This window comes from Leguminivora glycinivorella, chromosome 15 (genome assembly GCF_023078275.1).
Source record: "Leguminivora glycinivorella isolate SPB_JAAS2020 chromosome 15, LegGlyc_1.1, whole genome shotgun sequence".
NCBI classification, from domain to species: Eukaryota; Metazoa; Arthropoda; class Insecta; order Lepidoptera; family Tortricidae; genus Leguminivora; species Leguminivora glycinivorella.
In genome coordinates, this window is record NC_062985.1 from 18,276,827 (window position 1) to 18,289,083 (window position 12,257).

General features: G+C 38.6%; 3 protein-coding genes across 5 annotated transcripts; all 3 read left to right on the forward strand.

Moving 5' to 3' along the window:
• Positions 1–231: 231 nt before the first annotated feature.
• LOC125234075 lies at positions 232–4,363 on the forward strand. Of its 2 annotated transcripts, none has more exons than XM_048140261.1 (2): positions 232–1,637; positions 4,184–4,363. In XM_048140261.1, the coding sequence occupies exon 1, from the start codon at positions 232–234 to the stop codon at positions 1,522–1,524; it is 1,293 nt and encodes a 430-aa protein (XP_047996218.1). In that variant the 3' UTR covers positions 1,525–1,637; positions 4,184–4,363. The 2 variants fall into 2 exon arrangements, with proteins under 2 accessions (XP_047996218.1, XP_047996217.1); XM_048140260.1 differs by lacking the exon at positions 4,184–4,363 and adding an exon at positions 1,889–2,285 and having other exon boundaries at positions 232–1,777.
• Positions 351–6,358, forward strand: LOC125234077 (UDP-GlcNAc:betaGal beta-1,3-N-acetylglucosaminyltransferase-like protein 1). 2 transcript variants are annotated; one of them, XM_048140263.1, is made up of 3 exons: positions 351–485; positions 4,457–5,822; positions 6,070–6,358. In XM_048140263.1, the coding sequence occupies exon 2, from the start codon at positions 4,754–4,756 to the stop codon at positions 5,792–5,794; it is 1,041 nt and encodes a 346-aa protein (XP_047996220.1). In that variant the 5' UTR covers positions 351–485; positions 4,457–4,753; the 3' UTR covers positions 5,795–5,822; positions 6,070–6,358. The 2 variants fall into 2 exon arrangements, with proteins under 2 accessions (XP_047996220.1, XP_047996219.1); XM_048140262.1 differs by having other exon boundaries at positions 4,457–6,358.
• Positions 6,359–7,265: 907 nt separating this feature from the next.
• On the forward strand, positions 7,266–11,562 carry LOC125234078 (stress-induced-phosphoprotein 1-like). Its single transcript, XM_048140264.1, has 5 exons — positions 7,266–7,511; positions 7,827–7,980; positions 9,160–9,260; positions 9,980–10,100; positions 10,500–11,562. The coding sequence occupies exons 1-5, from the start codon at positions 7,266–7,268 to the stop codon at positions 10,598–10,600; spliced, it is 723 nt and encodes a 240-aa protein (XP_047996221.1). The 3' UTR covers positions 10,601–11,562.
• The last annotated feature ends 695 nt before the right edge of the window (positions 11,563–12,257 follow it).

Below are 12,257 nucleotides of genomic sequence, written 5' to 3' on the forward strand. Positions count from 1 at the left end.
TTGTTTGAGCTATTGTTTCCAACGTTGGAAACATGTTTTGCAGCTTGCCTGACCAACGTCGCGGACCTAGAGAATATTTTCAGGTCCCTGGCGGTAGTTCCTCTGTTATGTCTAGACTTGTCAAGTTAGTTGGCAGTGACAGTGACAGTTAAAAGTAGTAAAGTTAAGTTTTGCGAAATGCGAATATTTTGTTGTGTTTAAGAGTTACTACGTGTTTTAAACGTTTCGAAAATGTTGGAAGCAAAGTCTGATTACAACCGGTCAATTTTAGATTATTTAAATGAGGACTGCTGGCGCGTCGTGCTAAACTATGTTCCAATCCTGGATATAATACGAACCGAGCGAGTTAGCCGGCGGTGGCAACGCGCTGTGCTGATTTATTTGCGAGGAATCCGTTTCCGTATAATTTCCGTCGATGAGGAATATGAGGAAAAGAAGAACAATATTGAATCCCATTCTTTTATACGCAGTTTGATATTGTCATGGTATGGTCGTGGTAATAAAAACTATGATTCATTCGCAAAGTGGACTAACAAACTAGGTGCGTCAGTTGTGGCTACTTACTGCAAAGATCTCGAGACTTTAAAAATAATGAAAGCACACTGTCCTAATTTGGAAGCTCTAACATTGCTCCATGTGTATTACCTACCTGAGTCCAGAGAGGAAATAACCCCTTATACTCTTAAGGAAGACTTCAAATGCCTGAAAAAAGTTTGTTTCAATGGAAGTCACGCTTCAGACGAATACGTTAGCCAATTCATGGGTGACAGAGCTTTGGAAGAATTAGAATTCAAAAGTTGTTATGAGATCACTGGTCAATGTTTGAATATTGTAAACATATCAAAGTTAAAGTCTCTTGTTTTTGATATATGCTATAACCTAAAGTCTCAGCACATTATTTCAGCTATGAGCCAACTAAATGAGCTGACTAAGCTGGTGCTGAATGATGTTCCTAGTGAATTATGTAGTGATATTCAGTTAGTGCTGAATAAACTGGCCAAATTAGAATGGTTAGAAATAAATGAAACTACAGGTTGTGTATATAGCCATGCAAGAACAGATCAGCCTAGTCTCTTACATGTTGAGCCTCTTTGTCAACTGGGTAACTTGAAGTACCTAAGTATAGGTATTAAAGTTACTGATAATGTTATTGAAACCGTAACAGAGGGCTGCAAAGAGCTAACACGACTTGAGTTGTCTAATTGCGAGGATCTCAGCTCACAGGCTGTGAGGGCAATTTGTCAAAATGCAGGAGTGAGGCTTACCACACTTGGGTTGCATGCCTTTGACTCTCTTACTGATGATGATGTGGTATTGTGCATAAGTGGTTGTCCCAAGCTCACATGCCTGTCCATAAGTGGCACAGATGAGTTAACACCAGCTCTACTTGCACGGGCAGCTGCTGTTCGAGGTACCCTGCACCAGCAGCATCGCTTGCACTTTATCATCAGAAACACTAATCTGAGTTTCTGTCGTAAAGAGATACAGACAGACTACGAAAACCTGATTCTGGAGATTGATTAACAAAATAGAGAACTTAAAGGGGCAGTTTTAGAAAATGCATGGCACATCTCTTTAGATTATAATTAATGATCTAAAAACTTAATTAGTTACTGACAATCTGGCATAACTCACACCCAGGGCCGGATTAAGGGTAGAGCGAGTGGAGCGGCCGCTCTAGGCGCCGAATGGTAAGGGGGGCGCCGAAATCGTCATTACGTGGGCGCACACATAGTCTAAATTGGCGAGAGGAGCCGGGATCGAATTTTGTTTAGCTGTTTAACACTTTCGCTACCAAGAACCCGACTGTCGGGCACACCGCTCGTAGAAGGGTTTCCCCGTATGTAGCGAAAATGTCGTAGCGCCGCGTAGAGCCCGGTTTAGAAAGTGTTAAAGTCTAGATTTGTGATTCTGATTATCTGAAAAGTTGCACCACAATGCCAAAATGTACAACATTCATAAGGTGGGAGCTGTTGCTAGGGCGCCGTGAAAGATGATTCTAATAGCTCTTGACGAACCACGTTGTTGCGACGCCGAGCGACAAAGTTACGTCGCTATCCAAATGACATGACCGACAATCCAAAGCGGAGTCCCTCTTAAAGCCAGAGGCGCAAAACGTCTCAGAGGGGCGCAATTTTGTATGAATCAAAGGAGCGTAAGCGTGATGATGAACGAACTTCTAATCACTAGGAAACCGAAGGGCACATGGCAAACCACCGATACCCATTATGGCATCCCGACGCTGACTACCGAGTTACTGTGGCCTAATTAATTCTTAGTGTTATCTTATTCATATTCATATTCATATTCGTTTATTGATAATAATTCCTATTACATGTCATTTTAAATTTTATTATAATAATACATTATAATTATCTATTAATAAGTTATAAATAAGTGTATTACAAATTAAACCAAAAATAAAATATTATTATCTATAGTTAGTGACCTACATTAGGTACTTACTAAATTAGTAAATTCTGAAAAACTGTAGAAAGTGTGCTCGATAAGCCATCGTTTAAGCCTAGTTTTGAAACTGGTCAGTGACGGCGCATCAGTGACGTGTGGTGGCAAACGGTTGAACACAGCCGGGCCCATTACATGTGTGAGTTTTGCGGATTTTGCCAATCTATGCTTGACCCCCACGAGCTTTTGGGCATTACGTAGGTTTCGCCCATGGACATCCGCTCCACTTGAGTATTCGTGAAAGTGACAACGCACGTATGTAGCCACTTGAAATATTACTAGGGAGGGCAGGGTAAGTATCCGAAGATCCTTAAAGTAAGGTCGTGCGGACGTGCCTTGACTCACCTGCACAATCGCTCGGACGGCTCTCTTTTGCATACGAAAGACACGCTCCCATTCGGCAGCGCGTCCCCACAGCTCCGTGCCGTATTGTAGGAGAGAGTGTACGGTGGCAAAGTAACAAGATCGTACCACATTTATGGGCACTACTCTCGCTAGGCGGCGCAGGGCAAAACAGGCGCTCGCTAGCTTATTACATAGTTTGCTTATGTGCGATTCCCATTGCAGTCCTCTGTCCAGTTCGAAGCCCAGGAATGTGGTAGTCTCGACCTGATCAATTTGGATGCCCTCGACAAATACTCCAAGATTTCTTGGGCCTCTTCCCCCTAGGTGGAAGTGGAGAAAGTGGGTCTTCTTGAGGTTTAGTACTAGGCCGTTGGTCCTAAAATACTGTGACACCTGATTTGCGGCTTTATTCAGGCATTGCTCAAGGTTGTCGATACTATTAAACGAGCAATTCTTGTATATTTATTTATTTATTTATATATACCGACGATCTCGGAAACCGCTCTAACGATTTCGCTGAAATTTGTTATGTGGGGGTTTTCGGGGTGAAAGATCGATCTATCGTAGCCTTAGATCCCGGAAAATTTTCGAGTTTTCGTGAGTTTTTCTTTCGCGTTTGTAAACGTAAAATATATGGTCCTTAATTTCACCGCGCGCGCATCGATTCCGCTTAGGTCAGTCGTACGAGGTCGGTCTAATGTACGCAGATAGATCGTAGGTGTCAGGGTTTCGAATCCCGGCCAGAAATTAAGTTTTTGTTTTTGTAGTCATAAGAGTTTTTTTTTTATCTAAAGACGTGATATATTAAAATAGAACCGAGCGAAACTCGGTCGCCCAGATATTAAAAATTAAACCGATCATGAGATAAAAGGCCTAGAAGTCGGGAACGTAAGCACATTGAAGTCTAAATTCCCCAAAATATGCCAAAGGTCGAAGAACATGAGAGCTTAATTAACCTATTTAATTCCAAGCTCTGCAGTTTTGCAGTTGAAGTCGAACATCTCGATTTTTCAATGTTTGTCCAAGTTGGCCTTTGCCGTGATTTGCTTTTGTCTCCCATGTCTTGCCTTGGCTCTGAAATGAAGCTTAATTCCGACTGTTACCCCACTTACCCCTGTATGTGGGCTTATGTCGGGCTTATTTAGATCCCCCCCCCCCCCCTCATCAATAATAGGAAAAAATTTCGCGCTCGCTTCGCTCGCGTTAATATAACAATTTTTATTAATTCAATGTTTGTGAGGTGTCAGATGGACAAAGCGAATCTATAACGATGGCGTTTTGGATTCGGACCCCAAAAAAGTTTAAACAAGGGGGCGCCAAAACTGTATCTCGCTCTACCCTGATCGAGTGCGCGGGCCGGCGCTGCTCACACCGGTCGGCAAAATTGCTATGCCTCATTAGCTGATTTCAGTTAGTCAAAAAGGATTTGACGATTTAATTCCAGACTTCTAGTACTAATAATTCTAATAAATTAATTGTTTAATTAATCCCAATTTGTTATTTATAAACCTTTAAAAGTCACGATATAGATATATTATGATAAAGAGATACAATATCCACCTCATTTTGCCGACGCTGTAGTGTAATAAATAAATTAAACAAAACTTCGTAACAGTGGTAACAATACGGGTACTCTTGTTCTCAGGGTTCCGCATTGGTTCCATACCTCTTTTCATTAATAATTTGGAACGTACCCTGCGATGACGGAATGACACCTAACCTAACTTTATTTGTCACTGTCAAATCAGATCAGCACGCAGCCACGCACAGCAACACAGCATGCGATATGATGGATGTTTTCGTTGTAGAACTTATTTTAGTGTAAACAAACAATGAGTGTAATAATTTCAAGCTATCTCATTAATTTCACACCCATGCGTACCTTCGTTGTAGAAGACGGTACAAATGAAAAAACGTAGGATTAATTACAAGTTTAAGCAGCATGACTGTAGTTTCCATAATAATTCCAGTACGCAATGGCCAACAGTGGATAAATAACTGTTTAAAATCAATAGCAGATCAATCTATACTGAATTCAGAAACTGACATCGAAATTGTTGCATATAATGATGGAAGCATTGATGAAACTGAGAACTTGCTCAAACAATGGCAGTGTTACTTTAAGGAACGTCGAATTGAGTTAATTTTAACTGGATCTACAACTTCGCGAGGCGTCGGCGCCGCGAAGAATGGGGCAGTATCTATGAGTAAAGGAGAATTCCTGTGTTTTCAAGATATTGACGATGTAATGCACCCAGACAGGATACAACTCCAATTACTTGCTGCACAAAGTAATCACAATGCAATTGTCGGCTGTAATATATGTCGTGTACCTGAAGACTCTACTCCGCGTCTAGTTCGTTGGGCAAATAATCTCACTGATGAACAACTGAAATTACAAATCTATACTGCCAACGGCCCAACCTTGCTAATGCCTACTTGGTTTTGTCACAGATCTGTATTTGAAAAAGTGGGTAGTTTTGATGAAAGTGGCAAAGGTACTCCAGAAGATTTAATATTCTTCTACTCACATCTGGATCTGGGGGGAGACTTGATTAAAGTTAACAAGAAATTACTAATTTACACTTACCATGAAGGTGCTGCAACATTTTCTGTTAAAAGAGAAATGATTTGGCAAATCCAGTTAGAGAGACTGCAAAAGCTTGTTTTACCAAATTGGAAAACCTTCACTATTTGGAATGCTGGGAAAGCCGGCAGAAGATTGGTTCGAGCATTAGATCAGGAGCATTCAAAGAAAGTAGTTGCTTTTTGTGATGTCGATGAGAAGAAAATTGGGACTACAGTTGAACTATATTGCCCAGTCAAGAAGTCAGTCCTAATAAGTCTACCAGTTATTAATTTTTCAGATGCAAAACCACCTTTGCTAATTTGTGTGAAGCTAGATATGACTAATGGTATTTTTGAACAGAATCTCAAATCAATGAATCTCAGTGAAGGATTAGATTATATCCTATTTAACTGAAATAACTGTAATACATTGATCTGTGTAGGTAGGTATTATGTTGAGATTTTTTTTTCTAGTATGTATGTATTACTAGTACCATAAAAATATAAAACAAATAAATCAAAATTCAGTATAATTATTATTATGAAATAAGTTCCGGTTTAAATAACATGAGTAATTGATACCAGACAGTTGAGATTACATTACCTACATATTCTATGTTATGATTTATGATTCAGGTAATTTATATATACTTGTCTTGAACTTGGCTTGACACGCTACCGCGTTTCTAGATACCATGCGCGGATCCTGGAGGGGTCATGACCCCCCCCCCCCCCCCCCCCAGCCCCTCCAGGCCATATGGAGCCTAGGTTAGCCATACAAATTGGCCACGTGACCCCCTGGGCTTGGCACAGTCATTTACCACGTGACCCCCTCGCCCTGGGTATGAAGCTGGATCCGCCCTTGAGATACCTAGTTTGTGAATTTTTTTTATTTTAGGGATTTTACATCGTTTAGGCGTTTATTCCGGTAATCAAAAAATTTCTTATAACAAAGAATAAATAAAAAATAAACAAATGAATTATTTATGTATTCTTTTTCTTGTGCTACTTCCACTTACCTATTAATTGCAATGAGTGTGCCTACACTCAAAGGTTATGACAGATGGCGCCACCCTATTAGTCTCTATGCGAGAGCGAGAAGATGATATCTTTTTCTTTCTCACATATGAATGACAGTGTCCTGCCTAGACATGGCCTAGACACTTGCACAGGCGCCGCCTGGCGGGATAAAATGTCAGTGTGCCTCCTCATTGCTTATAAGTAAATCTTGTCACTAAAAAAAAAAACAGTCGAATTGAGAACCTCCTTTGAAGTCGGTTAAAAAGGAGCGAAATTCAAATTTTCTATGGAACCGTAAAGTAAACCTTCGGTCGCCCCCTACCTTCTCTACATTTTTCATAAATAACTAGCTCTTGCCCGCGGTTTCGCTCGCGTTAGAAAGAGACAAAAAGTAGCCTATGTCACTCTCCATCACTTCAAATATCTCGTCACGTCAATTTGTCGCTCCGTTTTGCCGTGAAAGACGGACAAACAAACAGACACACACACTTTCCCATTTATAATATTAGTATGGATTATTGTGGGCCTGAATGTTTATTCCTCCCATATTAAATTTGAATTTCGCGCCTTTTTCTAGTGGTGACAAACATGTTTGATCGGCTCTATAAATAATAAAAAAAACAAAATAGGTAAATGTCAAACTGCATCTCTCGTTTTGGAACATACCCCAAAAAAAAAAAGAAAAGGTTTTATCACGGTTATCATTGTATTCATTACAATATTTAATTAGATGATAGTTAAGTTTTCTCTTAATTTTTGTTAAATTCTGAATTATAGGATAACGCTTTATTTTCTCAATATTACAGTTCGTAATTTGCGTCTGCAATAGTATGTCAAAAGCTTGAACTTCGATAAACTTGCAAGTGATGGAAGAATCAAAGAAAGGAGCTCAAAGCCCTAGTGTAGAAGATCTAAAAAACAAGGGAAACGAATGTGTTAAAGATGGGAAATTTATTGAAGCTGTACTTCATTACACCCAGGCTATTAAAATGGACCCGAACAATTATGTCTTGTACAGTAACCGGTCGTTCGCGTTCTTAAAACTCGACCAGCATTACTTATCGCTGCAAGATGCAAATGAGACGGTGAGGTTGCAGCCTCAGTGGGCCAAGGTAAGTTTAATTAAATGATCACTGTATAATAATAAACAATTATTATTATGCTAAGCTGCTTACTGAAGAAGTAGGGACTGAAATAACTTTGAAGTATACTACTTATGTGAACTGTATATCTGTATGTGCTTGTAAATATGATGAACCTGCTGTGCAAAATACTAGGTATAGATAAACAGATATCAACAAATGATAAAACAAACTTGCATCAAGTAGTAATTAGTACCTATATTTTTGTTTATTATATGCAATATGACAAGTGGCATATATTAAAAAAGTCACAGGTAGAATTTTCATGTATTTTTTTTTATTTAGGGATATTTCCGTCGTGCTGAAGTGGAAGCGGCCAGTGAGTTGTACGATGAGGCCCTCATATCATACACTAGGGCCCTGCAGTTGGACCCACAGAACACCAAGTTGATGGAGTCTATAAAGAACATTAGTGAAACGCAGAAAAAGAAATATAGAGGTTGGTGCCTGGTGGAGAACATTGGTTGTTACCTTAGATATATAACTTTTTGACTGAGAATTTGACAGTTTTGAGTATCCAAGAAATTGAACTTCTAATTTACATAGTTCCTGTTGTGTTGTACTAATTGCAATAAGTTTTGAAGCATTAGTTTTCTTTCATTTGATTTAAAACAAAACCACTACTTGGTTTCCATTTGAAACTGCTAACTTTTTCTTAAATGGTGAGATGTTAGAATGAAGGTCAGTTTAGTAAAAAAATAATCTAATAAGCAGAAGAAACATTTCACTTTATATTGTAAATTATGAATATAGAACCTCTTTAGACATTGGTCCCACCAAAAACAAGTAAGTGATTGGCCATAGAAAAAAAAAACCGGCCAAGAGCGTGTCGGGCCACGCTCAGTGTAGGGTTCCGTAGTTTTCCGTATTTTTCTCAAAAACTACTGTACCTATCAAGTTGAAAACAATTTTCCTAGAAAGTCTTTATAAAGTTCTACTTTTGTGATTTTTTTCATATTTTTTACACATATGGTTCAAAAGTTAGAGGGGGGGGGGACGCACTTTTTTTTCCTTTAGGAGCGTTTATTTCCGAAAATATAAATATTATCAAAAAACGATCTTAGCAAACCCTTATTCATTTTTAAATACCTATCCAACAATATATCACACGTTAGGGTTGGAATGAAAAAAAAAATCAGCCCCCACTTTACATGTAGGGGGGGTACCCTAATAAAACATTTTTTTCCATTTTTTATTTCTGCACTTTGTCGGCGTGATTCATATACATATTGGTACCAAATTTCAGCTTTCTAGTACTAACGGTTACTGAGATTATCCGCGGACGGACGGACGGACGGACGGACGGACGGACGGACGGACGGACGGACGGACGGACGGACGGACAGACAGACATGGCGAAACTATAAGGGTTCCTAGTTGACTACGGAACCCTAAAAAGATTGTTGCTCCCGTCCCGTGTAAATAAAAGAGATTGGATGATAGTGCGATCAAGTTATAGTACATCACAGAAAGATGAACTATAACTCGCTTGCTCTCAGTTTTATTTACACAGGAGTGCACTTATGCTACACATACACTTTTTCGTTTCTATCTCCGATAGCTCATCTGTTTAGCTTTTGGGGGGATCAATGCCTTATGCCACCCTTTTCTTTTACAGATAGTCAAAATGTCATGTGGATTTGCTCATGTGTTGGCCTTATATTTGGTATTGTTATTGTTATACTTGACTATAGTTTAACCAAGACCCCTACTTTATCGGTAAGTACCTATTTGATTTTTATTTTATATAAGATGAAAATATTTTTTATCATGCAGAAACATTCAAGAACAAAACTATAAATATTTTTAAATTAAAAGACTAATTGGAAAATTAAATCTCATTTGTAGCTCCTGCAAATCAGATGGTTGCAGGTTTGACTCCTCTTGATTTGATGTCTCTCATAGATTCAAGGGCTAAAATATTTAATATGAAGTTTATACACAACCTGCTCCTTGCAATAACTGTTAATGAAAAATATTCTCTCATCCTGACAATAATTTCAAAACTGACGATCAAGTGCTGTTAACTGTTCGCAACCAGGAACCCGCCTGGTGGGCACTTGTGAACTCTGCTCAGATGCCGGCGGACCCGCTGGGCGGGTTCTCTACATACAAGCGGGCAGTTATAAGTTACTAGCCCGTGGCTTCGCTCGGGTTAAATTCGAGAATTGCGGAATGCTCCTTATAAACTTCCACTTCCCATTTTGGGGAAGTGGGGGATTAGATAGAGACAAAAAGTACCCTATGTCACTTTCCATCCCTTCAACTATCTCCACTTAAAAAATCACACCAATTCGTTGCTCCGTTTTGCCGTGAAAGATGGACAAACAGACACACACACTTTCCCATTTATAATATTAGTATAGTATGGATGACGTAGTGTGGCATTTTTGCCTGGTAGTGAATGTGTTAAGTAACAAAATCTTTTTATTCCACAGAATCCATTTAGCATGGTAGCATTTTCAATGGCCTTGTCTGGGATTGGATGGGTGGCCGGCAAAGCTGCGACCATGATGGGCAGTACTCCTGGCAAGTCACTACAACCGCCAGAAGACTTAGGTAAATCCATTGACTTATACAGAAATGTGGCGTTCCACGCCAAGGGTCCTTAAAATGTATCCTCTTGCCGCCCAATGTGCAATACGATGTACATTTTGGTTCAATGGAAATTAAACTTTCATGTGAATACTGTAGCATTTCTTTTGTCTCCAAAAATGTTCGAATAAATGAAATGAAACTCAACTCAATTTAGAATGCAACTAGGATGTTTTTATGGTGAGCGTTACGAGGGTATAGCACATATAAAATTTTATTGAAATTAGGGGTTTTATACTTTCATAGCTAGTTGATCTTGGAATCCCTGTCATTTTGAAAATTTCACAAGAATCAGTGAAAATGTATGAGTAACCACTTGAAACATCTTTTAAGTCTTTAGTTTAAATTTATTTTTGTTTGCAGGTGTTAATAATGACGATTCAAAAGAGAAAGAGACTCCAACGGAAAAGAAGAAATACAGCAAGGCTCAAGCAAGACACAGATACAAACAGGGCAAACTCTAGTCCAGGGTTATGTTTTGTTTCAACAATTTTGGGTGGCCCCTGTAGCTAGGTTTTATAGGTCCAATTTGACAGATTATTCCCATATGTTACCACCAAGTTGTTACCATTGATTGGTATGTAATGTTTAGGAATATTACCAATGGGTACAATTGAAAAAAAAAATCTTACTGTTAATTTTTTTTCAGTTATCAATGGAAACAACTTGATAATAATCACTGGAAGTAATTTGATTTGACTAAGTCTGTAATTTTGTCTTTGTACTATTAGTATTACCATTCGGACCATTCCCTATAATCTGGCAAAAAAGAGCGAAATTAAAAACTGGCAACATTGTGGCGTCGTTCATTTTAAATCAAAGGTAAGAAAACTCGACACTATGATGTTGCCACTTCTTAATTTCTGCTCTATTTTGACAGTCTGTACTCTTCTAAGCACTGGAGATGAAATGAATGAAGCACTGGAACGTATATTATTGTGAACATGTAAAATTCAAGTACAAAAGTGCTTTTGGCGCTGTTTAAATTGTTCACTAAAAATCACGTGTTTTCAATATTCCGATGCTTCATTTCAGCTCATGTGGATTCCTCGTATGATTTGAAAGTGTTTACAACTATCGCACTGCACCTATAAGTTAGAGCGAGAAAGGGATATCAATTTCTCGCTCTCACTTATGGGTGTGGCGCAATAGTTTGTTTAACAGCTAACGGCCTAGCCATTGGTCTAAGTGCGACAGCGGTGAGCGGCAGCCATACGTGCGAATAAAGTCCCATCGCTGTGTCTCGCTCCGATGTATGGCCGCCGCTTACCGCTGTCGCCCTTAGACCAATGTCGTGGCTGAGCCGTAAGGGAGAAGCATACATAACATAAGTAATACTTGATTTTTATATACTCTAAAAGCATTATATTTATGGGTTGCGGTAATACATGGCTGTATTATAGAAATTAAAAACTGTTCAGTTTTAGATTTACTTTATTTTATCCAAGTATCATCTGGAATCGCAGATCACAATTTCTGACGGGTGGTACATAAAGTGACTTCCAAACTTATGACGTACTTACAATGTAGGGTCGGTGTAATTGTTCAAAGACTTCATCTAAAGTCATATTCATATCAGACACTAAATTAAATACACAAGTTTCCATTTGAACTCATTTCTATGTCCCATTTTAGTAATACAAAACTGCCAACTATAGTCCAAACTTCAAAAACATCTTTTCTCATTTCTGTATCGTTTTTATTAGATTTGATTACCACAGAAAAAAAGCTTTATTTATCCACGACACAATATACTTTCGACCTATGCCACCGTGACCGGGTGGTCGAGTGGCAAGGCATAGGTGCGAACAGGAGTGGCTTAGACGAAATGTTTTTATAATTATATCAATAATTTTAGTTTTTCTTCAGAATTATATATAGATAGGTACAAATAGAATTACATTACAGGTACAAATGGAATTTTGAACTTGTTGACTATAGTTGGCTGGTTTTTATATCACTTGAGAAAAAACCGAGACTGGTTCAGCTGTTAGTGAAAAGTTTCCAAAACGTCGTTGGGAAAGTCTGAAACTTCAGAAAAATAAACAGAAAACGAAGAAAACTTTTCGACTGCATTCTTAATTGGGACTAAGTTTTTAACTAATTTCATTTATACTGTAG

Coding starts and splice junctions, on each gene's coding strand:
- LOC125234078 (XM_048140264.1), top strand. CDS start 7,266: ATGGAAGAATCAAAGAAAGGAGCTCAAAGCCCTAGTGTAGAAGATCTA. Junction 7,981..9,159: donor GCAGAAAAAGAAATATAGAG/GTTGGTGCCTGG, acceptor TTTCTTTTACAG/ATAGTCAAAATGTCATGTGG. Junction 10,101..10,499: donor ACAACCGCCAGAAGACTTAG/GTAAATCCATTG, acceptor TTTTGTTTGCAG/GTGTTAATAATGACGATTCA.
- LOC125234077 (XM_048140262.1), top strand. CDS start 4,754: ATGACTGTAGTTTCCATAATAATTCCAGTACGCAATGGCCAACAGTGG.
- LOC125234075 (XM_048140261.1), top strand. CDS start 232: ATGTTGGAAGCAAAGTCTGATTACAACCGGTCAATTTTAGATTATTTA.